General features: G+C 43.7%; 1 protein-coding gene across 10 annotated transcripts in view; it reads left to right on the top strand.

The window, feature by feature from the left end:
- TNC (tenascin C) overlaps positions 1-27,488 on the top strand; it is an 86,854-nt gene that overhangs the window by 3,716 nt on the left and 55,650 nt on the right. For all 10 annotated transcript variants that reach the window (XM_023763041.1, XM_006099361.3, XM_023763042.1 and 7 more), the window contains exons 2-4: positions 20,573-21,163; positions 23,835-25,244; positions 26,449-26,712. In XM_023763041.1, coding sequence (XP_023618809.1) covers positions 20,707-21,163; positions 23,835-25,244; positions 26,449-26,712 — 2,131 coding nt within the window. In that variant the 5' untranslated portion in view covers positions 20,573-20,706. The remainder of the gene's footprint in view (positions 1-20,572; positions 21,164-23,834; positions 25,245-26,448; positions 26,713-27,488) is intronic.

Below are 27,488 nucleotides of genomic sequence, written 5' to 3'. Positions count from 1 at the left end.
TCCAAAACCTAGATAGGTGCCCCAACATGGAATCCAACCCAAACACTTCTGGTGTGTGGACGACACTCCAGCCAACTGAGCCGTTCGGCCGTGGCACACCCATGCTTTCTTATAGGGAAACATATCCATCTGGCTTCAAGCACAATCCTTCCACACTAAATCGTGTCCGTTTGAAAAGCAGAAAGCAGGTACCATTTAGTTGACTCTTAATGCACAATCTCTTTGTGATGGTAAAGTACACATACACTCAAAATGGTTAATGTTGAAGGTTATTTATCGCATGTGTGATAGAAGGGTTTGACTGTGGTTTCTCATAATTCCCACTCTAATACTGAAAGTTATGAATGACTAGCTCCATTTTATGGCCAAAAAAAGTCGAGGCTCAAGGAAGTTAAGTGACTCATCCGAGGGTTTTCCATAAGTGAGGAGCGGAGTTGGCTTTGAACCCAAGGCTTCTGGCTAAAGCCCTCCCATTCTTTCCACTGTGCTGCCTTTCCCATGAAGGCAGGCCGGGCTTACCTCTTACAGAACCTTAAGCAGTGTCTCCCAGTGATTGGCCAAGCGGTAGAGAAGCCCCCAACCCATTGCTGTCTATTGATTTTACGGAATGGCCCGGCATATCTCATTTTTCTTGGCCCTCAGAAAAGGTCAACCTTAGTGGGGCCCTTCTCTGCCTGGAAACAGAAAAGTTCAAATTTTAGCCCCGGGGGAGAGAATGATTCTAGAGGTAGCAACGAGGTCATTACCACTGATTTTTTATTGCAGAAAGATGCTCACACATTTCCATGCAGGACAGGTGGGAGCTCCGCCTGGGAAAGCACCCTCTCGACAGCCAGGTGAACTGAGCACCTGGTTTTAAAAGGGCTAACGGGGAGAGAAAGTCAAATTGGTGTGCAGCCTTGGGGCAGTGAACTCAGGGAGGATCAGGAAGTGGCCGTAGGTTCTGAGCCACAAACTCCCTTGTAGCCTCAGAGAGGAGGGTAAAAACTCAATCACTTCTCACTTGGAGGACATGACAGGGAACCCTCTTGAATCTAATCCCAGGCTAGAATGAACACCTTCAACATGTGGGAAACATTAGATGAAGTCTCCTTTCCAAGGGGGAAAACCCCCTCAAACTCCAGGCAATATTGTCACCCAAGACAAAAACAGCAGTGGCCTCACTTAAGGGAAAAGTCTGTGTCCTACCTGATTGTAACCTGGGACCAGACCTTTCTCTCTCTCTCTCTCTCTCTCTCTCTCTCTCTCTCTCTCTCTCTTTCTCTCCCAGTTATGCCCTTAAGCCCAGAAATCTTACTCTGTTTCCTTCTCCTTTGTCTCATGCTTCCAGTCTCTCCTGAACTTTAGCAACCACCTAGTTCAGTGCTTAAGTAATCCCTCTGATCCTCCACCATTGGATAAAATGGAAATGCTCTTGTTGAAATAAGACCATGAATGGAAAATCCCTTCCATGTGTATTTTAGTGTATTTGTTAATGGAAATGATAAAAATTATTTCATGCCAACTTAGCTCAGATTTTTTAAATTTCCTGCAATTCACAGATCCTTCATGATGTAGCTGTAGTAACCCAAATAGGTTTGGTTGGCCCTTGAGCCCTCTCCAAACACCCTATGTCAAGAGCCAGAGGTATTTCCTAAGCTCTGAGTAGACAGTTTGCTTTAGAATTAACTGCTGATCAACTCTGACCCTGGAGGAGGTGAACTGGCTGCTACTATCTTCTGCATGCACGTGTCCAAAAAGTTCTCCTAGGAGGGGCCTTGGGAATGATCGTAATAGCCAATATTTACTGAGTACTCTACAAGCATTATGCCATTGAATCATGCACTATTGTTTCCAGCAATTCAGACACGGGAACTTGAGGCTGTAAGTTTAAGTAGCTTCCTTCCCCAACATCACACAGATAGTCATTGCTGGAGCCAGAACTCAGAGCCAGTTTCAAATCCCAAGCAAGTGTTTATAATCAGCCTGGTAAGCACGTCATGCTCAGCCCATAATTCATCTTCTGACACCAGAGAGGGCTAGCCACAGCAAAGCTGAGGAAGAGTCCAACTCTTGTCTTCCCGGCCCTCGTGTTCTCTTCCGCAGGGTTGCCACTATTGGGATCTCTAACTTCCTCCTTCAGGTTTCACTTCCTGTAGACACTCAGTATAGTGTATGGTTTCTGATGTAATATGCTTCCTCTCCTGAGCTCTGAGCTGTAGGAGAATGAAGCCTGATGCACACCTCATCCCTCCCACTGTCCTGAGACCTGGAGCATGGACAGCCTGAGTGAGATGAGTGTGCCTGGCAGGCTGGTGTACACACCTGCTTTCTGGTTCCTGCAGAGTTCTCTGCTTCCCCCAGTGACCCCCAGGTGTCACAACTGATGAAGGGCTCCCCCTCCGCCCGACTGCATGCCATTGAGGTCAAGTACATCCATGAGACAGGTCTTTATCCCCTGAGTTCTAGGGCTCAGAGGGATGGAGCCAGACCCATGTCCCCATAACCCCCAAATCAGAAGCACATTCATTGCCCTTCTCTCCAACCTATTCCTCTATTAGCAAATGTAATGAAGCTAAAATCTAGGATTAATTCTGTCACCCTTTCCACATTTTTTACTAGCCTTCCATACACCAAATCTTGTGGACTCTCCCGCCTTAACAAGTAAATCACTGCCTACTCATCATAAATCTACCATTTACATTTTTAAAGGGTAGTTCCATACCGAGGGCAAATACTTAGCACAACTAAGAGAGTTGCTGGTGGTGGACTTTAGGTGGACAAGGGATCTTTGAAACAATGCCGGGGGGGGGGGGGGGGGGGCGGTCAACACTCAGCCCCCAGATGGGTTCAGAGAGAAAACCACCTTAAGCAGGTACACCTTGAGTTCTTCTGAAGTGGCCTGCCCTCTGAGTACTTATGCCCTGGGCCCTGGGATGGTCACAGAGATGGCTTTGGCATATATGGAACCAAGGAGTCCTCTGTATTCGTTATCTATTGCTGTCTAACAAACAATACAGAGATGTCACAGAACAGTGATCTAACCTCTAGGTGTAAGTTGTTAGAAAATAAACAAAACAAAAAAGTCTCCCTAAAATGCATAGAATAATGAAACCAAAAGGGCTCAGTAATCTCCAAGCCAGGGGCTTGGCCACTGGTTGTAAAGGCTGGGGCTAGGCTGGCCAGACTTGCTTAGTGGTTGAGCATCAACCCATGAACCAAGAGGTTACGGTTTGATTCCCAGTCAGGGCCTGGGTTGTGGGCTCGATCCTCACCCAGTAGGGGGGTGTAGGAGGCGGCTGATCAGTGGTTCTCTCTCTTCACTGATATTTCTCTCTCTCCCTCTCTGAAATAATTAAAAACTTACTTTTTTTCAAAAGGCCGGGGCTGCTCTCAACCTTATTTCAACTAAAACACCACCACTTTTATCTGTTTTGCACACTGAGCTTCCTTGTGAAATGTCATTTAATGAAAGAGTTCTGTGACCAAAAAAAAATAGGAGGTTTTGTGAATTGGTGGCCTAGTTTATTCCCTTCACTTTAAAGATAGTGAAACTGAGACCCACAGAGAGGAAAAATCTAAGATTTCATGCCAGTTGGCAACAGGGTCAGGACTGAATTGTAGTTCCTTTGACTCTTGCTCTTGGAAGCCAGAGACAATATAAAAAGTGTCAGAGTTAATACATTGTTTAAAAGGGAAAAATTAACAGTTTTACTCTTTGGCATACATGGAGCAAGGAGTCCTCTGTATTCGTTATCTATTGCGAACAAACAACACACATTTCTTGTGTTATGGTTTCTATAGGTCAGGATTCCATGCTCAGCTTAGATGGGTCTTCTATCTCAGGGTCTCACAAGGCTACCATCACAGGGTTGGCCAGGATTGAGGTCATGTCTGAAGGTTCGCTTCTAAGCTCACTCAGGTGGCTGTTGGCTGGACTCAGTTCCTCCAGGGCTGTTGGATTGAGGGCTTCAGGTCCTTGCTGGCTGTTGGCCCAAGGCCATTCACTTCCTTCCACCTGGGTGTCTCCAATGTTGACATTTGCTTCATCAAAGCCAGAGAGCCTGTCAGCAAAACAGACATCACAATCTTGTGTAGCCTAACAGTGCAAGTGACATCCCATCACCTTAGCCATATTATATTGGTCACAAGCAAGCCACTAGGCCAGTGATGGCGAACCTTTTGAGCGCGGCGTGTCAGCATTTTGAAAAACCCTAACTTAACTCTGGTGCCATGTCACATATAGAAATTTTTTGATATTTGCAACCATAGTAAAACAAAGACTTATATTTTTGATATTTATTTTATATATTTAAATGCCATTTAACAAAGAAAAATCAACCAAAAAAATGAGTTCGCGTTTCACCTCTGACACGCGTGTCATTGGTTCGCCATCACTGTCCTAGACCATCTCACACTCAAGGAGAGAGAATGACAAGATGTGATGAGCAGGAGGCAGTATCATTGGGAACCATCTTAGAGTGCCTTCCCAATGTCACCAATTTCTGACAACTGCTCATCAATGAAAAATTTATCCAACCCCCCTGTACTTCTGTTGATGATGAGTAATCAATAGTATGGCTGCCACTAAGGAAGACTGTCTAGTTTAAGCTTCTCTTCCAGTTATAAGGTGAAGCCAGGTGTTTTGCATTAAATGTTATAGTTCACTGGGGAACCATGCTTCCTCTTAAACATCACCCCAGGGCACAATCTTCCAAGGCAAGGACTTCAAATGTATTTTATTCAAAGGCATGACATTCAAAGTGACCCAAACTGAAACTGATTCATTGCCCTTCTCCCCAACCTATTCCTCTATTAGCAAATGTAATGAAGCTAAAATCTAGGATTAATTCTGTCGCCCTTTCCACATTTTTTACTAGCCTTCCATACACCAAATCTTGTGGACTCTTCTGCCCTGACAAGTAAATCACTGCCTACTCGTCACTCCCATCACCCTGGTTCAGGCTGTGGCACCTCACAGATGGAGCACTGCAACAGCTTCCCCATTGGCCCCCATCCACCAGTCTTACTTAGGTTGTAGCAGTCACATTCCTCCTAAGCCTAAAGATTTTCAAATGGTTCTCTTCTGACTATAGGAAAAATTTAAATTCCCAGCCTGGTGTTCAGTGTTTTTCATGATCTGGCTCCTGGTCTCCAAATGCCCTCCCTACCAGCCAACAATCCCATGCCTTGCATGCCCTCCCAAATGCTATTCTCTTTCCTCAAATGACCTTACTTATGTTTCTCACCTACTCACAATCTCCTTTCAGAATTCACCTTAGAAACCACCTTCTCCAGGGAGATGAGATGACCCCTTCCCCCTTGTTTTTCTCTATCATTACCATGTCATTCTGGAATTGCCTGTCTGCTCACAGGTCGACTCCTGCTAATGAAGTTCTTGAAATGAGAATCTGTACCCATTTTATCTGTAACTGAGTTCAACTAGAATAAAATTAATTCTCAATAGCAGACAGCAGTCCTTGTTGTTTCCCAGGTTTGGACTTCCCCTTCCTCAGCAGACTTTCATACTTTGCCCTCTAGTTTCTCAGCCCTGCAGAGTGATGTCATAGCATATGACAGGAGGAAGCCAGCACAGCCTGGGGACACAGACTTCAAGGAATGTCCTTGCTTTCAGAGGTGGCCCTCAGAATCCAGCATGCACTGCCTGGGGTTTTGTAAAACCAGTACCAAGGACAGAGGAGGCCCGTCTGGGGATTTGAGGCTGAGTCACAGGAGATAGGAAAATCTGGAGGTTATAACAAGGGTCAGCCTACAACTAGTGGGAGGCAGGAAAGGGCTCAAGGAAGAAAGGGAGACAAACAGTTCTCCGTCTTAGGATATGGAGAAATTCACAGCCCAGGGGAAGGATTGGATAATAACTAAGAGTATGGCTTTAGCATCAGAAAGTTCTGGGTTCAAGAGCTTGCTATCTGCTTGTTACGTGATCTTGGCCAAGTTACTTCCCTGAGTCTCATATTTCTCATCTGTATTAAATGAAAAATAGCAGCACCTACTTCATAAGGTTATTGTGATGAGTAAATGACGCAATGCCAGTGCATTACTTAGCACAGAAACTGGAACTTACCTTTTTTTGTCTTTGTTTTTGAATGTTTTTTTGTCTTTGTTTTTGTAATGGTTCTTAGTAATAAAGTATTTCCCAATAATGTATTCTGTAGGGTGCACCTTAAAAAGTATTCTATGACCAGAAGAGTTTGAGGAATACTTGAGACTGGGTCCTGTTCTTGGAAATTCATAGTTCATACGTCCACTAATACATAGTTCTAAGGGTTGGAGAAAACAAGATCCTCTTATTCGTGAAGTTTACATTATGGTGGAAGAAGGTAGACAATGAAAATTAATCAAATAAATTCATAGTACAATTTCAGGCAGATATTTTCTAAGAAGGAATATAAAATACAATAAGGGAACGGGCAGTGACTGGTGGTGTGAGGTTGATCTCTTAGACAGGGTGGAACATGGAGGTGACCTTGGAGCAGAGATCTGAATGAAATGAGGAAATAAGCTCTGTGGGCAGTGGCTAGGAGTTAGGATTTTCTTGTGTGTGATTAGAAGCCAAAGGGAGATTTTGGGTAGAAGGATGCACGACCTGAGAAATCCTGTAGCAGCTAATCTATTCAGCTTTGTTTCACCCAGTATCCCCAAACTTTTTTTCACCTTTTCCTACAGGCATCTACCTAAAAACATCTTGGAGTATAGTCCAGTCCATTCTAAACTGGAGCACAAAGCTTTGTAGAATTTAAAAGGACTATGAATTTGCTCCCCTCACCTAGACCTACAGTAATCAGCCAAACCAACCACTTGAGCCAAAACAGGCATGCCCAGAACAAGAAAACTAGCTCTAGGGTAGAGACAAGCAGGATGTCACCCTAATTAACAACTCTTTTTGGCTAAGATGATCAATGAGCACAGCCAGGCTTCAGCAGACCCTGGAACACCATCTCAGGCCAAAAGAAACTTGCCAACATCTTCCTCAAAGCTAATAAGCATTTGCAAACAGTACACCTTGGCTTAAGCACCCTCCAAAGGGGAAGTGTATAAAACTTAACTCCCGCCAGAGGCTCTGGAAGGAAGACAGAGGTCAAATATTTCAGTGCCTACGTGTGAACAGCCACCAGATTGCTGCTGAAGGTCTAGGAAATAGAAGATGAGGGGGTCTGCTGGGGCTCTGAGCTCTTATTTCATCAAACAGTGCTGATTTTTCCCCCTTACACAAACTGCAGAGTTGCTTGATGAGTCAACCTGGTAGTAGTTCAAAGTCCAAAAACTGGCTCTGTCTCTTAGGCCAGTTGCTGACCTTCCCAGAGTATCAGTTTGGCTTTTCAATAGTCATAATACCTACCTCACCAGGTTGCCGCGATAAGTGATAAGATAATTGATGGCATCTATAACAAAAACATCTAGCATAAGGCTTGGCACAAAACAGGTATATAGTAGCCTGGCAACAAACTGTTAGTTTCCTTCCTGTCTAGTTCAATCTAAATTTGGTTTTTATAATACTAGTTGCCATTTATTAACTACTATATTCCAGCTCGGGTCACCATATATTGAGTAATGGCCTACTTTTGTAAATAAAGTTTAATTGGAACAGCCGTGCTCATTTATTTATGCCATGTCTATGGCTACTCTCTCTACAAGGGGAAAATTGAATTTGTGGCAGAGACCATCTGTCTGAAAGCCTAACATTACTATCCAGTCACTTGAAAAAAGTTTACTGATACCTGCCAGTCAGTGTGCTAAATTTATATGCATAATTTTCAATCAGCAGAACTAGCAAGGTGGGTATTATATATATATATATATATATATATATATATATATATATATAGAGAGAGAGAGAGAGAGAGAGAGAGAGAGATTGAAATAGAAATACTCATCTAGTCAGTCCCTCTCCAAAAATATATGCCAAACTCTATACCTGAAGGTAGCGTAGAAAAATCTTAGAAGAGTTATTCATTTGTATCTTTCATGCCATTTTGCCCCTCATTATCTCTCAGGCCAAATATCTTGACTTTTCTGTCATATGCTAAATTAAATGATCCTGTCTAGAAGGGGATTTCCCCCTTTTCTTAGTTATTTGCTTGTTTACTTGTTCATCTAAGTTCCTTCTTTAAAAAATAGAAGTTGTAATGTCTAGACCTTCTAAATCCTCAAACTAATTTCTTGGAACCCATGCTTTTTTTTTTTTTTCAGATAGTACATAGCGTGAGGTCCAATTTTCCAGAAAGTAGAGATGTTTAAGCCCCCCTGTCTGCTACTTCTCACTTTATCTTTCTCTCACTTACTCACTCTCTCTCCAGGCCATACTCAAGCAGAGTAAGCTGTTTCCCGGGGCTTTGAGGATTTGCCCAAGACACAGATATTATAGTACATTTGGCTTTGTGCCTCCCCTCAAGTTAAAAATGTAAAAAAATACTCATGCACACCCCAAATCCCCAACATCATTCTCCTAAGAGGTCCCATTTGAGGAATCTAACAACTCTACTTTCATCAATGATGTTGAATTTCCCTCTGATACTTATCGCATAAATATTACTTCAATCTGAACAATGAATCTTGCTTTATATGATGTCCCAACTCAATGGCATTTGGTAAGTGTCAGGCGCAGGATAAATGTTAAACTGTTTGCCTCAATCTTAGTTTAACTTGGTAGAGAGCCTCAATCCTTACCATTCATAGGTATATCATTACTCCTGCACAGGGTGGGACAAAAGTAGTCTTACCGTTGTGAGTATGTGAAACGGAGTCTATTCTTGTATTATTATTTATTAATTATTATACTACTTTCCATACAACTATAAACCCACTTTTGCCCTATCCTTTATAAGGAAATGAAAAGATAAAGAGTCTAAGAGTGATGTTCTTCAAACACTAAACAACCAAGTTTGGGAAACACTCTATAAATGCTCCCCTTCTTGGAGATTTCCAGGGAACACAAACACTTTAAAACCCTGGGAAACCTCAAAAGCTGTGTAATTTGCTTGGTTTCAAAGAGCATTTGGTTCAAAATAGCAGTTGCCAAAAATGTTTAATGAGAAAAAATTTCCCCTTGCATTAATACCTGTCAGCATGTTAATGTGGCTTGAACAGCTAAATTCAATCAAAGTCGAGGGTTAGAAATTTCTCTATATTTCAGGCTCATGGGCAGCTCCTCCTGCTCTCTCTGTACGTCATAAAGGTTTTTCATGGCTAATATTTATTCTGGACCCTGACCACTGGGTCCTTTTGAAGTTAGTCCTAATTTAGTCACAGAAAAACCACCCTTTGACATCATTAAAGGACTACAGCAAAGCTGATGGGCAGGAATGGGGTCTCTGACTCATGAGTCAGTCCACCAGAATTAAATCCCTACTGCCCTTTCCAGATGCATGACCATGAGCTGGGTGAGCCTCAGTTTCCTCATCTGTAAACTGAGAAAAATAAAGGCAGCTACCTCAGAGATCTGGGGGAGGATTCCATGAGATAATCCACATAAGACAGGTAAAGCAGTTCCTGACATAGCTGTTTTCTATCGATGTTAGTTCTTACGGTAACATTCAAATGACCCCATTTTGAGAAATAAAGTAGGTGATGAAAGTGTGTCTGGAGTAGTCTTAGTTGTCCCTGGAAGTCCAGCCTTGGAGGCACATTTCCATTTGGGGAGTCAGCATTTATCAAAATGCATCAAACTTCATTGAACGTGATTCAGACAGGCTTTTATAATTGTCAACGACTGCCCCTGGCTCCCTCCGACCCAGGGACACAGGCCTCAGTCAAGCAGCATTCCATTCATTTGAATATCAGCACGTTGAGCTGGAAAAGACTGCCAAAGCTATCTAGTTTCGCTATGCCAAATATTTGGCATACATATCAACACTCCCCCATTCCACACCCATGGCAGACATTGCTAATCCGTCACAGTATTTTTCCCCTTGAGTCCAAACATGGCCACAGAATCCTTCTCAAGGCAGTTCTGGGAACCACATCAGCTAACTGAGGTGGATATATGAACGAAAACGGAATTGTCATCCCAAACCAATTCAACCTCTTCACCAATTCATGAACTTCTACAATATCATGGTCTATTTTTAAAGATATAAACCATGTTACGGAGATTCCTCATAGGGGAGGACACAAAGGAAAGGAGAGAAAAGGAGACTAGGTGTTAACATTTAGTTAGCGTTTAGTATTAATATTCAGGCTTTTATTAATAAGCCTGCAAAGAGCTCTATTTTAAATGTGAAGAAGCCACAGTTCGGAAAAATTATAGGACTTTGTCTCAGGTTCCCAAGCAGGTAAACAGAATTTGAACTCAGGTCCTCCTGACTGAGAAAACTATGTTCTCTCTCCCATCACAGTGCCTCCTTCAGGCTTTTCGAGGCTTTGCGAGGCTGTATCTTTGTCATTGGATGGCTGATTATAGCTGACATAGGCCATTGTGTCAGAGCCGTTTTCAGAAATTCTCAAGTTTAGAGTTAGGTGTCCACCTAGAACCTGTCCTACCTAGATAAATCTCTTTAATTTTAACCATGGTTGAAGAGCTCAAAACCACTTTCCAATACTGTGAAAGAGTCAACCAGATTTCTTATTCTGGATGAAGGCCAAAACAGAGGAGGCCATTTTTCCATTGGGAAATGAATGCAAATGTATTTTTGAAGCTTTTTTTTAAGAATCTATGTTGCTGCCACTTGGTCAGACCATTTTTTATTTTATTTTCTGTCTAGGCAAGAAATAGAAGAGGAAAAGCAAGTGCTCTGCAGAATTTTTATTTCAAAAATTAAAACCAGACCATACCAGGGCAGTTTGTGGTCTGAATGTATCAATGGACCTAGTCATATTTCATCTGAGCTTTTCTTAGGTATACTAAGCCACAAATAGGAACCTCAGTATTGTGTCTGGGTGGAAATATTTTATGGATTGAGATTTGGGCTTAATTTGGTTGGTAATGAAACTTCTGTTAGGAGGATGGGAGAGAGGAAGCCACGAAGCACCACCTATGCTTAAGTCAAATAACTAAAGAAATAACACAGTATTTGGGAGGTGTTGTACTAAGTATTGGCCATTTGACTTGGATCTAAAATAAAAACCAAGCCCTGGCCGGTGTGCTCAGTGGTTGGAGCGTCATCCTGTACACCTGTACACCAAAAGGTCACAGGTTCAATTCCAGATTAGGACACATACCCAAGTTGTGGGTTGGGTTGGATCCCTTAAAAATCAATGAAAACATGTCCTCATGGAAGGATTAAAAAAGAATAAAATAACAACCAAAATTAAGTTGGGCAGAAATATTGCTGAATTAGCAATGGACCATAGGTAATTAGAACCAAAGGGATGCTAGAATTGGAGCCACACACCCTTGCTTATTTTACAAGAGAGTGGCTGTGACTTGCCCAAGATCACCCGAGCGATTGTCAGAACGGTGGCTCAGAGCTCAGGAACCCTTGGGATGTTGACTAGAACCCCATGGGAAGGAGCCTTGTCTGTCCTGGCTACTTTCATAACCCCTGTGTTTAGAGGGGTGTCTGGCACATAGCACATAGTTACCGAATAGCCGAAGGAATAAAAATGAACTAATTCCAGGAGTGCGGCTATGATGAATTCCTTGTTGTATCTTGCCTTAGAAGAGATCACAGGAGAATTATTATACGAAGGCCTTCAGGAAAATAAGAGGATGTGTTCATTTATTAATTTCATCAGTATGAGTACCTGCTGTATATGAAATCAAGAAATATATTCAGCTTTATTTTATTCTATATCAATATGTTGTGCATTTACTATGTTCTAGACACCATGCTTGGTATTGGGTATTTAGAGATAAATGACTCAGATATAGTTCGTATAATTGTGGAATTTACAGTCTACAAATAGTCTAACTGTGTGCATTCTAACTATAGAAGGGCTAACGGCACACACACTAACTGCTCAGAGTCAACATAAATACAAGATACAATTTGCTTCTTGCTCTAAAAGAGGAAGATAGACATCCATAATAAAGCTACCCCAAATCATTTTCAGAATGGCATATGATAGAAATACCACATCAAGTATTCTGAAAAATTCAGAAGAGGGAAATGTTACCTGTAAAAACTTCTAATAATATTTTTAACTTTATCTTGAAGGACAGATTTGTCCATTCAGAGATGTCAAAAGGGCTTTCTAACAGCCTTCAGGGCATCTGGAATCTTCTCCCAGTGATAACTGAAATGTAACAGTATCTCCAGGTGTCCCTCGGCATGCTTTCTCTCTTCAGCACCCACAGGCTACAGACACCATATGTCCCTAATTCCATGGAATTCATAGTATTCTCCTTTTGAGCCAGGTGTTTGGAAGTCCTATGGATAGAGCTGGCCTCTGGCCTCAGACCATAGCTCCTTTCCTTGGCCCTCCAGCACTGACGGCCATGTAACATGGTGGTTCAGTGCGTTTATTTTGGACTCAGATGGACCCGCATTCAAATCCCAACTCTGAACGTGCACAAGCCACTTAATTATTCCACACCTCAGTTTTCTCATCTGCAGAATGAGAAGCTACCGCTTCCTATCATTGTGTGAGAATCTGAAATTGGAGATTTAAAATGCTCAGCACGGACTCTGGTCATTCCGACCAGCACTGCTGAAACTTGCTTGTCTATGTTCTAGTTTCTGAGATTTCTGGAGTCAGAGAACCGGTCCTTACTGGCCCAGTCTCCCCAGCACCCAGCACATTGCGCAGCACATAGTAAGTAAACAGCAAGCAGTTCTTAAAGGAAACTTAACATTTTTACTCTTGCTGGTGGCTTGGAAGCATGCACCGTGTTCTCAATCTACAGTGACCCTTAAGAATATCACAAATATTAAATCCACAATACATCCATTTAAAATCTACCAGTATTTCATTTTTAGGAGGAAACTGTAAGCTTTATGATCATAGGGAATATGCCTATCTTCTTCATTTTTGTATCCCTCATACTTACCACAGGGCTTGGCACCTGGTAGGTTATTTGATAAATATGTACTGAAAAGATGGGTAGTTACATAGATGAATGGATGGAGATATAGATGGAGGGATGGATGATGACTGGAAAATTGAAGAAATATTACAGGAGCAAGAAATCTGGAAATCTCTTAACACAGATGTTCTCCAAAATCCCATTGCTCACATTTCTCTCTGGAGACCATTAAATTGATCACAGACTAAGAATTACTAGAAACCTTTCATATGCAGTTAATTTTGAAGTTCTCCCAGTAATCTGGGGAAAGAGAGAAACCTCAATCAAATTTCTAAATCAAGAGGCAGTACCTGTGGGTTTAATATCAGCTTTACCACTAATTAGCTGGTGGCCCTTTCTGGGCATTTCAGTTCTGTTTTTCTCCTTCATGTCGCGTACTCCGTCTACTGAGTTGGACATGGCTGCCTGAAGTGATACACTCAGCAATTCTGAAGTGGGCTCCACAGAAGTACGTGGGTAATGATTAGAAAGAAACTGCCTCATATCATTCTGCCATGCACACTAGAGGCATATGGGGGCGGGGGGGGGGGGGCACAGATGGGCCACTCCTGGAGTCAGTGAACTTACAGTTGCGCCTAAGCCCTGCTCAAGTCTCATTTTAATTCTTTAATCTGATGTTTGCCCATGTCTGTGGAAAGTGTTGCAAATCTGAGCCAAATGTTTCCCGTCAGGAGCAATGTCTTGGAAGATTAAAAATCACAACAGCCTGTTCTGGAGAAAGCCTGGCTGAGCAGCGTGGACAGCCAGCCCAGGAGCAGCACGGCCTCTTGGCCGGTACTAACCTCCCTGAAAAGGGCTCCACCCAGGCTCATGGGTGTGCCTGTCTTGCTACTGAAGTAGAATAGATAGATAGATAGGCTAGGAGGAGGCCAAGACTATGGCCATAGCTTGCTTTCTCTCCCAAGGGTTTTAGAGTATCCCTGGCCTTTAGGGTCTCCCCAAACTCCCTTAATAATTCCTAGGACATCTGATCTTTATAGTTGACTGAGTCCAGCACAACCTTGAGTCACTGCCTTCTCCAAACAAAAGACACTACCCTTCACACAAAGCAACATATACCAGTTAGGCACTGTCCTAAGCATTTCCATGTATAATCTAATTCTTCTCACTTTCAGTTGATAGAACTCTTTTGTGGGGTGGATATTAGTGTTATCACTTTACAAATAAGAAAATTGAGGTTCAGAGAGGCAGTGTTAGGTAGCCTCTGGATTGAGCCATATGAAGTTACTCCTATTCGACCATTTTTTACCTACAAAAAGGGCAATTCTGTATGGTTCAAACTCACAGCATATGGCAGAACCAGGATCTGACAGTATTTGACTGACTCTAGAGCAGATGTTCTCAAACATTGTGCAGATGTCCTAGGATACTTGTCCATGGTAGCATTTATCATTCTTCCCTATAAACGTTTGTTCGCGTATCTGTTTCCTTTCTGGACTCACTGAGAGCACATACACCTCACAGCCTGGTCTGAGCACTTACTCAACTCATCTCTGTTGAATGCAAGAATGAATGATTTTTTAAAATAAACTCATCCTCAGCTTTCTGGGAAGATTGTTGGCTCCACTAGCATCCTAACTGGGCATCAGTTAAGCCACCGTGTTACCTAAATGGATGCATGCTTTTGACTCGAACACCTAGGGCCTGGAAGCATTTGGGTTTGGCAATCAGAGTTTTCTCAATTCTTTTAAGATGAAGGTTGTGCTGGACTCAGTCAACTATAAAGATCAGATGTCCTTAGGAAAAAAAAATCCACACTGAAGGCTCTTTCCTGGCTCCTCTCTCTTCCTGACACATGCCAATAGGAATTTATGAATGTTGGGAAGAACGGAGGGTGAGGAATTTCTAGAACCTTTAAGAATGCCGTGTAAGTCACTCCGTGCTTAACTGGCTGTGCACACACACAAAATTCTCTTGGTGTGAGCCGTCTCATGCGTTGCCAAAATGATGTGGAAAGAGATTCATTTGAATTGCTAAACTGAGAATCATCCTTGTTCCCCCAAACCTAGGATATTTCACATTCGTGCCTAAATCAACAAGATAAATATATTCTTTGAGCTACTAAAAATGAAGTGACCAGTTACTAATTCTGAAATATGATGCTAGCTTGTTGGAAGTTTTATCTTTATCTAAAAATGAAATTGTTTATTCTCCAGCTGTGACTAAGGAAAAATCCAAAGGTAGTTGATTTCTTAAACTAGCAATGGTCTTTGTCCTGTGGTGAGGTGCCTAAAAATAACTCTTAGTTTATTCCATGCTGCTTCTAAAGATTAGCTACCAAAACAGCTCTACTGGGGGAGAAGGGGATTTGATAACAAGCCAAGAGGCATCTTAAAGTATAAAATTATTAACCCACAAGCCCCTGGAACATGGTTGCCATGATATTGACTGTGGTTTCCCGGTTAAATGAAGGAACTTAAGAGTAATGTTCTGAATAAAAATTTATAATGCCAAAATCTGGAGAATCATCCTACACTGGCAGCATCTAATACCAAAAAATGAAGCAAGAACTAATTTTTATCTTCAGTAATGAAGTCCTAATACTTTAGCACCATTTACCCACCCTCTAAAATCTTTAACTATAACATTGTTTTTATATAGTTTTTATTATTTTTTGCAGGGAATAAGCACCATAAATGTGACAGGTCTTTGGAGACCAAGGAAGTAAATACAGAAGCCTATGGTTTTTTTCAACAGACAACACTATGAGCAATTAGGCACCTAGCCTTAGAGAGACCCTGTGTCCTCCTCACTTGGCTCTCCTGACTCGTGTGCTCTCTCCTTTCCACTCCCCAGGTGTATTTTACACCCCAGAGGCATCCCATAATGTTATTTGAGCTTTGCCTTGTCAGGCATCCACAAAGAGGAACTGTTATTACTGTCATCTTCTTCCAACTCCATTGCCTTTTCTCATGCAGTTCCCTCTTTCTAGACTTCTGCAGGCTTCACAGTACACCTACTGCAGTGTTGTCCATCTGTGTTTTAGAATCTCACCCATCCTTCAGGTCCATCTCTTTTGAGGTGACTTTCTTGAGTACCTCAAAAGGATGTAGCCTCCCTCCACTCTGAACTTTAATAGGCTTAGGTTGTCAATCCCTTTAGTTACCTATTAAATTATTATTGTAGTCGTGATGTATCTCCCTGATTCTTCCATCCCTCTATATGCAGTTTCCTCTATGTTCTATTCTCGAATTAATAAGTGTTATTATTATTGCTTCATTATCATTAGCTACCATATATTGAGTACCTACTGTGTGTCAGGCACTGTGTTAGTAGCTTAATATACATCTTCTCATTTTATCCCATCCTCCACAAAACTATGAACTAGACATATGTATAACCATGTATGAGATGAGGCAAGTGAGACTCAGGTAGCAGCTACTAAGTGGAAGAGCTGGATTCTAACACAGGTCTAGTTCTCCCAGAGACAAGGCTGTTTCTTCCACATCCAGCTGCTCATCAACAAATTTTTTAGACTTCTAAAGGAAATGGACTCAGTTCCTTTAAAAACTCTGGAACAAAGTAGTTCAGGGTCAACAGAAGAAGGAGAATCCTGAGTTTATCTTTTACAAGCTCTATCAGCTCCCAAGAAAAGGGTGAGGCAGGGCAGGACCAGATGATGTGTGTGGCCAAAGTGGTATAAAGAGCAGCTTATTTTGAGTTTGATTTGAGGAGAAGAATCTCCTGTAGAACTTGGAGCTTTAAGGTATACAGAGAGAAAGAGAAGAAAATGTCCTATTCCAAGGATAGGAAGTGGGAGGAGGATGCTGACCTGGGGCAAGGTGGATGTTCCTTCAGATTTGAGGACCATAGCCATAAAGACCATTCCTCACCTGTACCTGGATATGTTTGAACATGTAACATATGGAAATTACAGTGCACATACATATTTGCTTGTGTTTAGGTGAGTTACTCAAAGGAACTCCCTAGTCTCCTGGCACCTCTATCTGAGGTATTCCCCCCGTTTTCTTTAGATAGGAGACTTAACAGCAACATAACTTTCTTAAAGACTCTCTGACCTCTCTGAGCCTCAGTTGTACCAAGGGCTTAATATCACCAAGCAGCCCTCTAAACCGGTACCGCTCAGTGGAACTTGCTGCAATGGTGGAAATGCTCTTTATCTGAAGTGTCTGATATTGTAGACACAAGCCATGTCACTATTAAGCATTTGAAATCTGGGGGGTACAACTGAGGATGGAATTTTTCATTGTATTTAATTTCAATTCATTATGATTTTAATAACCACTTGTGGCTAGTGGCTGCCATATTGGACAGTACAGTTCTCGATCAGTTTTCTACCTCTTCTTAAGTCTTTTCTCTCATGGGGAAATTTTTATGGTAGATTTTCTTCCCTCCAGATTATGTTTTAAGTAGTTAATGTGAAAGGAGACACCTAAAGAGTTTCACAGAAACAATTAACAGCAGTTCATTTGGCTCTAAAATTTTCTTTAGATAAAGATAGAAGGCAAGTCTGGTGCACATGTGTATTTTTCTGCATTCGGCATATATGCTGAGATGGCGTACAAAGCAAGGCAGCTTGCATGGCTCAGACACAGCCACGTTGTCCTGGATATGTGACCTTCACAATCTATGTATTGAGCCCATCCAAAGGCTGTCTCTCTTCCTGCTGCATTCCTTTTAATCTCGCCATTAAAGATAGGTATGTAGGTAGGTAGTTGGATAGAGGTAGAGGTAGAGATAGATTTAGAGATGGGAGGAGAGAGAGAGAAAAAAAAATCTTCTAGGGTAGAGAGAGAAGACTTTACTTCATTGCAGAACTCTTATCCTTGCTTAAAAAAACAAATCCACATATGCCAAAGAAGTTTCAAGAGTTGGGAGAAAGAAAATCCTGGAAAAAATGTTAAGTGAAGCCCATATTTTTTTACTGCAAAGCTTCTTTTATTGAGCTCTTGCTGCTGCCAAGCACTATCCCATTACTCACGTTATCTCACGCACTTTTCACAACAGTCCTATGAGGACACTCATATCACACTTTACTGATGACAGGACTCTGGCTTACGGTGGTAGATAATACCTCACTCATGGAAGAGGAGGTGGTTGAACACTGACTAAAACCCAAGACAGTGTGTCTACAAAGCCTGTGCTCTTCACCACTATCCCAGCACCTTGGAGCTTGCTATACTCTCAAAGGAGACTGTTCGACTGGATATTTCCAACTAGAAAAATGTTTCTCCTGTTGTGCTGAAATGTGACTTTTAGTAACCAACCCTCCTCTGCACCCTCTACATACATACACATCAGCACTTGTTCTGTCCTTTGGGGCCACAAAGGACAAACCAGCTCCTGCTCCCACAGGATTTAGGCATGGTAACCCTGTTCCTCTCAATGTTAGTTCTTCCAGCTATAGGATGGACACACAGCTCCACACTTCTGTCTCCTACAAGATATTTTCCAGACTCTCCATTGCCTGATCACTTCCTATAAAGATAAGAATCTGCTTGTGCTTTTTAAAGAGTCTCTATGAAATAAGTTGTTCATTCTCAAATTTTAAAAGCCCTCCTGTCAGAATGTGATCCTTCATGTCTAACCTAAATACCAGAAGCTGCAATCTACAGTTTTCCTTTGGCCTCCCCTCCAAGGGGACATTAACCAGTTGTCTGCATGTAACATTCTTAAAGGTTTTTTGCCTCTCTGGTGTAAATATGTCAAGTACATTATAATAAGATTTACCCCCTCACCTTTTCGTGATTTCTGCAGCTCCTCTTTGATCTAGATTCAAGCTGCTGCTGAGTTTAGGACTGGATTCAATGAGGAGGTCAAGCTTAAGCAAAAGGAGGCTATGGGCATGGACTCGTGCTAGGTTTTGTTCCTAGAAGTACAAGGAAATGGGAGCTATATTTTAATGTGTGCCTACTATGGGCCTGGCACCACGCTGAGCTAATCTAGAACTCCCTCAGGAAGAAGTCTGACCCCCATTTTACAAATGAGGTTATAATTTAGAGAGGATAAATAGCTTGTCCCAAGTCTTAGAGCTAGTGAGTGGCATTTGAACCCAGGGGTGTCTAAGTCCAAAGCTGAGGCAGTTTCTACCACATTGAAGATATAACTGGTCTTTCCCAAAGTACAAAAATATCCACTTGCCCTTAGACAGCAGTCAGCCAATGGGAAATAGCCCTCAAAAATCCCATTTCCTTCCTCTGAACAATGCAGCATTTGGCTCTGCCAGCGCACGTCTCCTACACGCACAGTGAAAAATCCTCATTCAACCCTTAGCCTGGTCATTATTACCCTAGACTCATTGCCTTAGAGTCTCAACCAGCAACTCTAATGGCTTTTTAGATGGAAATTTAAGTCATTTAGCAACACACACAATAGTGTTGGGTAAAAGTCCAAGAGCATTTCAAACTGGCCCATGGCCCTTTCTCATAAAAAAAGGGGGGGGGAGCTAAGAATTGATGGGAAGAGGGTGGGAAGAAAGGAAGGCAAAGAGATTTAAAGCGATTGTAAGAGAGTAGACAATCGATAAATATTTATCCAATAAACAAACGGGCTATGCTGGTTTGAGAGAAGAGAAATTGCCAAGTTCTCCTCTTCATAATAATCTTTATTCAGTGGGCTTGCCTACATCACAGATGCACCAATTCTTACTTAGGAAACGAATTTGAATGAAAAAGCATACTTAGAAGAAGGTTTTCTTTCTTTTTTTGTCTTTGTTTTATTTTGTTTTGTTTGTTTTTGTCCTAACCAGGGAGTAGAAGCCCTAATTAGATGTTACATGATAATTGGTGAAATATCAAATATGAATATAATCAGGATGTGGGATGGATAGGAAGTTCTTGATTCTATGCACAGCTGGTGTCTTCTAAGTCCCCAAACCCTTTCTCAGCCCAACAGAAATGCTTCAGGGTTCAGCTCTCCCTGCCACAATCCCTCTCCAGGTTTGCAGAGACCTTCTGTCATCATAGAAGAGATGACCAGGGATCATGTTGATGCATTTTGTCGTTGGGATAAGATCTTCCTGAAAAATACATTGGAAAACCTGTTATAGAATAGGCAGCCCAAATATCACATCTAATTGACATAAATAACTTAGGATATGCAAGACTAAGAATAGCATGGGCATAGGAAAATGTCAATTTGTGGAAAAACAAAGCTCTCAATTATTTTCTTGAATTACCCTCAGGTGTAGCTCCTAATGAAAAAAGGACTAAAAATGACATCATGCCATATACAGATTATTCTCATATGTATCCAAGGCATATGTTAATGAATAGTATAACCACCTAAAGTTTCACTTGTGTTATATCTTTACTCAGTCATTTCTCACTGCCTTTGACAACTCCCCTTTCCTCTGCCACGTGATTGCCCTACAGGTAAATAGCCGTAACAGGTAAATAGACGAATAAGACAACTTAGCAGGGGAAGAACTACCTCACAGTAGCATGTCACCTCCAACCTCTGTTTGTATCTGATCCTCTTTACTCCTTTAGAGACCACTGTATATCAACACTCAGTGAATACTGAATGAATACCAGGAGAGCTTCAAATATAGGCGACAAAGTAAACATTCACTACAATTGCAGAGTCAGTGGATTCAATAAGAAGAACATACTAGTAAGCTTGCTGTTTTTCTTTATTTACTTGTAGAAGAGGATTTCTTCAAGTGGATCAGGAACAACTGATAATTCAACTCTGTGCTTCCAAGACCCCAACTCTACCTGAGAGTAAGACGCCCTAGGATCTTAGAACCCCAGAAACATCCCACCAAACCCACCTCCACCATGGGGGCCGTGACTCGGCTGTTGGTGGGCATCTGCCTAGCTTTGCTCGCCCTCACTGCTGAAGGTGGGGTCCTCAAGAAAGTCATTCGGCGCAAGCGACAGACTGGGGTGAACATCACTCTGCCGGAGGAAAACCAACCAGTGGTGTTCAACCACGTCTACAACATCAAGCTTCCTGTTGGGTCCCAGTGCTCCGTGGATCTGGAATCAGCCAGTGGGGAGAAGGATCTGGCCCCACCCTCAGAGCCCAGTGAAAGCTTCCAGGAGCATACCGTGGACGGGGGAAACCAGATCGTCTTCACACACCGCATCAACATTCCCCGCCGGGCCTGTGGGTGTGCCCCTGCTCCTGACATCAAGGAGCTCCTGAGCCGACTGGAGGAGCTGGAGAACCTGGTGTCCTCCCTGCGGGAGCAGTGCAGCATGGGAGCGGGCTGCTGCCTCCAGCCTGCCGAAGGTACGAGTGGGAGAAATGATGGGCATGGCAAGATCCTTCAGTTGTTTCCAAAGTGGGTTCCTGGGGAAACTAGCCTTGCAGGGGATTCATTACAGAGAGATTTGATGGTCAAATAAACGTGGAGACTGTAACCATCTCTATTCTGCTCTCAGTGACAAATGTTTCTCTGAGGAATTTGTAGTAATTTCACTTTAATCACTTGTTTCCAAAATTTATTTGACCATGAAATGAACACATTCTCTACCTCAAAACCTATGAACACTTTATGAAACTCCTGACCCAAAGATCAGACCCTGAAAGATGATGATATAGCCCTATTACCCCATTGCACAAATAGGGAAACTGAGGCCCAGAAGTACGATGGAATTCCTCCAGGTCCTGCAATAAGTGACCAAGTTAGGACTTAAACCACAATATTCCAGCCCTGGCTCAGTTGGTTGGGCGTCATTCCATGCACTAGAAGGTTACCAGTTCGATTCCCAGTCAGGGCACGTGCCCAGGTTGCAGACTCGATCCCCTGTAGGGGGCAGGCAGGAGGCAGCTGATCAATGTTTCACTCTCACATAGCTGTGTTTTTTTTTCTCTCTCTCCCTCTCCCTTCCCCTTTCTCTAAAAATCAGTGTTTTTAGAAAAGGTTTAAAATAAAAAACGCAGTCTTCCACACCCTGGTTGTTAGTTATTACAAAGGTACAAGGCCACCTATGGCAGTACAAAGCCTGAAAATTGGAATAAATGCTCCAGTTGAATGGCAACAATGATAATGATCACAACGATGATTTCAGCCCCTTTTATGTACATGGCCCTGTAATTCATTATCTAACTTAACCCTCCCAGCAACCATTTAATATAAGGCTGAAGGTCCATTCTATAGATCTAAGAACTGAGACTCAAAGAACTCAACCAACTGACACACAGGGTGATAAGGGATGGAAGCTTTGAACAGGCCTGTGTGTCTCCAGAATTCACAGTCCTCCAGTAATACCAGCCTGCAGCCTTTTTAAAGAAAGGTTACCACTTTGAAATCATGTCTTCATCTGCATTCCCTAAAGTTGATAGAACTGCAGGAATTTCAACAGCTTGAAATCAGATGAAAATCTCTATTTCTGCCACTCAGGAAAAATTACCATGAATTACTTGGACAAATTATTTTAAGAATAGACCTAATCAGTAGACTTAGTGGAAAGTACTAAAGATGTGCTCTAGGATTCTAAGACAAGAAAAAAAAAGTTTCCTTTATGCATATATTAGTTTATCTTCTATCTCTCAACTCCCTGGGAGTTACACAATAGGTTAATTCTAAAAAGTGGGTTGAAATACTTATCTAGAGCAGCAAGGCCAGCCAACAGAAATATAACGTGAGAATATATATAACCTTAGAGTTCCCAGTAGTCAAAATAAAGAAATGAAAAGAAGCAGCTAAGGATAATATGAATTATCTATTTTATTTGACCCAATAGAACTAAAATATCCATGTTTCAGCCTGTAATAAATATAAAAAATATTAATGGACATTTTATATTCTTTTACACCGAGCCTTCGAAATCTGGTTGGATTTGACACTTCCAGCCCATCTCAATTCAGACCAGCCACAGTTCAAGTGCCTAAGAGCCACAGGTGGCCAGTGGCCACCGTACTACATAGCACAAGCGTAGAGTCTCACTTTTCAAACCAACTTTTTAAAAAATTGCCTTCCTTCCTGGCATCAGAAAGGGGATGAACCATATTAATTCAACTGTATTTAGATGCAGAGAAAGTGGAGTGAGTGTCACTGCTTCTCCCTGGGTTCCACGGAGACCATGCCAGTTACTCCTGTAAGCAGAGCTGAGACATGATACAGACTTGAAAGAGCTGAAGTCATGTCAGCGCTGACCCATGTCCCTCAGACTCACTCACCACGGCAACCTCCAGGAAAGAGAGGAAAGAGGGACAGAGGCCGATGAGTCCTATGGGGGCAGAGCCAAATTGCAAGTTGTCCTTGCAGAATTAGAAAGCCACTCATTCAGTTATGGAAAATTAGAAAGTTTTGGTCACGTAAACCCATATGCCAAACTTGAGTCAACCCAAACAAAACTGCAAGAGAACATCACGATGAGCGTAACAGTCAGGTCTCCATGTCCCCGTCAACCCTGACGGGCCCCAGGGAAGTGGTCTATTGGTCCCATTTGACCGAGAAGAAACTGGGCTCCAGAAAGACTCTATAGCCCATCCCAAATGCAGCACAGCTATTGAGTCAAAGAGTCAGAATTGGGTTTGTTAAACAATTATTTCTTGGAAATCTCTTATGTGCCTGACTTGGCCAGACTACGTAGAAGTAACACAGCCCAGCATAACAGATTCCACATGGCATGATCCATAACCATTGGGGTTGTGGGACTATGTGAAAATTTGGTGAAAACTGTAGATCCTCTCCCTAGCGGTAGAAACACAGACACACATGCCTACAAACCTAAACACACATAGCCTTTGCATATATGTCTACAAATTTCAGAGTTCAAGCTAAGAATTCCTCCCTCGTGTAAGTAGATGTGTTCCATCTGATTTCACACAGTTAACAACTAGTTTTCAAGCCAGATGGGGCCCGAGGGTGCAGCTGTGCTCTGGCAGAATTCGAATCTGCGTTTCAAGGGTAGGAACTGTGCTCAGCTGAGAGCCTCTGATCTCTCCGTTGCAGGCCGCCTGGACACTAGGCCTTTCTGCAGCGGCCGGGGCAACTTCAGCACCGAAGGGTGTGGCTGCGTTTGCGAGCCTGGCTGGAAAGGCCCCAACTGCTCCGAGCCTGACTGTCCAGGCAACTGTCACCTGCAAGGCCAGTGCCTCGACGGGCAGTGCATCTGCGACGAGGGCTTCACCGGGGAGGACTGCAGCCAGCTGGCCTGCCCCAGCGACTGCAACGACCAGGGCAAGTGCGTGAATGGGGTCTGTGTCTGCTTCGAAGGCTACACTGGGGCTGACTGCAGCCAGGAGCTGTGCCCAGTACCCTGCAGCGAGGAGCATGGCAGGTGCGTGGACGGCCGGTGTGTGTGCCAGGACGGCTTTGCGGGTGAGGACTGCAACGAGCCCCTGTGCCTCAACAACTGCTACAATCGTGGGCGCTGCGTGGAGAATGAGTGCGTGTGCGACGAGGGTTTCACGGGTGAGGACTGCAGCGAACTCATCTGCCCCAAGGACTGCTACGACCGGGGCCGCTGTGTCAACGGCACCTGCTACTGTGAAGAAGGCTTCACGGGGGAGGACTGTGGGCAGCTCACCTGCCCCAACTCCTGCCATGGCCAGGGCCGGTGCGAGGAGGGCCAGTGCGTGTGCGATGAGGGCTTTGCAGGCGTGGACTGCAGTGAGAAGAGGTGTCCCGCCGACTGTCACAACCACGGCCGCTGCATCGACGGGCAGTGTGAGTGTGACGACGGCTTCACGGGCGCTGACTGCAGTGAGCTCAGATGCCCCAATGGCTGCAGCGGCCATGGCCACTGCGTCAATGGGCAGTGTGTGTGCGACAACGGCTACACCGGGGAGGACTGCAGCCAGCTGCGGTGCCCCAACGACTGTCACAGCCGGGGCCGCTGCATCAAGGGGAAGTGTGTGTGCGAGCAGGGCTTCCAGGGCTACGACTGCAGTGAGATGAGCTGCCCCAATGACTGCCACCAGCACGGCCGCTGCGTGAACGGCATGTGTGTCTGCAACGACGGCTACATGGGCGAGGACTGCCGGGATCTGCGGTGCCCCAAGGACTGCAGCCACCGGGGCCGCTGCGTGGAGGGGCGGTGTGTGTGTGAGGACGGCTTCACCGGCCGTGACTGTGCAGAGCTGTCCTGTCCTGGGGACTGCCATGGCCAGGGTCGCTGTGTGAACGGGCAGTGCGTGTGTCATGAAGGCTTCATGGGCAAAGACTGCAAGGAGCGGAGGTGTCCCAGCGACTGTAACGGCCGCGGCCGATGCGTGGATGGCCAGTGCGTCTGCCATGAGGGCTTCACGGGCCTGGACTGTGGGCAGCGCTCCTGCCCCAATGACTGCAGTCACATGGGGCAGTGCATTGCCGGCCGCTGCATCTGCAATGAGGGCTACACCGGGGAGGACTGCTCAGAGGGTGAGTACCAGAGCTCCCTCTGGGGAGATGAGGCTGTGACAGACTGTACACCTGGTGTGTGTGAATATTAAATACACTAACTCTTTGAAGGGCCTGATTATTCACCTGCTGAGCAGCTACCTATTTAAAGTCTCAGGCTCAGAGACGTTATGGAATTGTCCCAAGGACACATAGCTAATCGATCACAAAGCCAATATCTGAGTCTGCCTACCTCATCTGCACTGAGTTTAACACCCATGCCCAGTAGAGGAAATGATAGCTTCCCTTTCGTTAAGCATCAACTTTCTCTCCTACTTTCCACTGACATCAAATCAATAATAAACTTGATCCCTCTATTTGGAAGGAGGTAAAAAATCAGCTACATTGACTGAGCAGTAAGACTATATAAAACAAACTGTTTTCCATGCACACTCAACTCAAGACTAAGTGCTGATCACTCACCAGTCAGGTCTCTTACATCATCTTCTCTGCACTGTCTTTGATCCCAAGGATTGTGAGATCCTTAAAGGAGAATTATCCCTACAGTTAACGCAAGGCATGGTGTACAGTTGTGTTCAGTAAACATTGGTTGAGTGAAAACACCACAAAAACCAATAATGCTCATGTTTAGTGAGGGTCTTCTTTCTACTTCTCTCACCCATCCATATTACAGTGGTCACCATGGAGAATTTCTACCTTGATTAAAACTATTGGTAGATAGATAAGAATAAATAAATGCCTGTGGGTTTAATGTGGTCAAGGCAGAACAGCTGGCTGGTAGGGACATGTGAGTCCCAAATGGGATGAGATGAGCTAAGCTGGGCAAGTCCCTCTACCTCACTCACATCTAGAAAGTGAAACAGTTGGACCAGATGAGCTCAGAATACCTTCTGAGTGCAAAGGATGTGTGACTTGAAGTGTAGAGCAGGGAGCTAAGCTCAGACTGCCCCTTCCCATGCAGATGGCCGGGCTCTGAACAAGGTTCCAAGGAACAGAGAGGTGGAGGAAATGGGTCACAAAGAACCCTCCAGGCTACCCTGCAGCCCTGACACCACAGCCTAAAGGCGGTGACGGCCTCTCGAGATTTTAAAGACGGGTGGCAACAAGGGTTCCCCCGTGAGTTGTGCAGGTTAGAAAATGTAGCTGAACCTCTGTGACTGCTAGTGGAAGGGAGACTCTACAGGGCCCATTACTGACCCCAGCTGTCCTTCCTCTTTCCCACCAGTGTCCCCTCCCAAAGACCTCATTGTGACAGAAGTGACCGAGGAGACTGTGAACCTGACCTGGGAGAATGAGATGCGGGTCACAGAGTACCTCATCGTGTACACGCCCACCCACGAGGACGGCCTGGAGATACAGTTCCGGGTCCCCGGGGACCAGACGTCCGCCACCATCCAGGAGCTAGAGCCTGGCGTGGAGTACTTTATCCGAGTGTTCGCCATCCTGGAGAACAAGAGGAGCATTCCCGTCAGCGCAAGGGTGGCCACTTGTGAGTGAGCAGAACCGCCCTCGGCAGCCTCAACTGCCTCCCCTCGCCCCTTGCCACCTTGCCTTTGCCCCATAGCTCCATAGCTATCCTTACAGAGTTACACCAATTAAGACCCTGGAATCCAGTGAAGCCCCCTAAATATTTTCTTAAAGAAATTCCTCATTGCCCTGGCCGGTGTGGCTCAGTAGGTTGGGCATCATCCTATGCATCAGAAGGGTGCCAGTTTTGATTCCTGGTCAGAACACATGTCAGGGTTTCAGGCTCAATCCAGGTAGGAGGTGTGCAGGAGGCAGCCAATCAATGTTTTGCTCACATCAATGTTCTCTCTTACCCTCTCCCTTCCTCTCTCTCTAAATTTCAATAAGAAATTCTTTAAAAAACAACAACAACAAAAAAGAAACTCATCATATACTAACTCACAATAACCTTGTAAGATAGGAGCTATTGTTAACCCATTTTACAGATGAGGAAACTGAGACACCTAATGTTTAAGCATCTCATCCCAAATCAGTTAATAAGTGGTGGAGATGGGATTTGAACCCTGGCAGTCCAGTTGAAGATTTATGCTCTTAACCACTCTATTCCATACTATATTCCTGTGAAACTCACTATATATATATTTAAAAGTAGAAACACTAGAAGTTCAAGTTATTCCTTTAAGAATCTAAAATCAGTATAATTTTCTTCATACTTGAAAAGTAAGTTAGGTTAGAAAGTTGTAATTTTATTTTTTTGCTTAGTCATAACAACATTGGCTGCCATATTAAACTTGTGCT

This window comes from Myotis lucifugus, unplaced genomic scaffold (assembly GCF_000147115.1).
Source record: "Myotis lucifugus unplaced genomic scaffold, Myoluc2.0 scaffold_273, whole genome shotgun sequence".
NCBI lineage: Eukaryota > Metazoa > Chordata > Mammalia > Chiroptera > Vespertilionidae > Myotis > Myotis lucifugus.
This window is presented reverse-complemented; position numbering and strand designations above follow the sequence as displayed.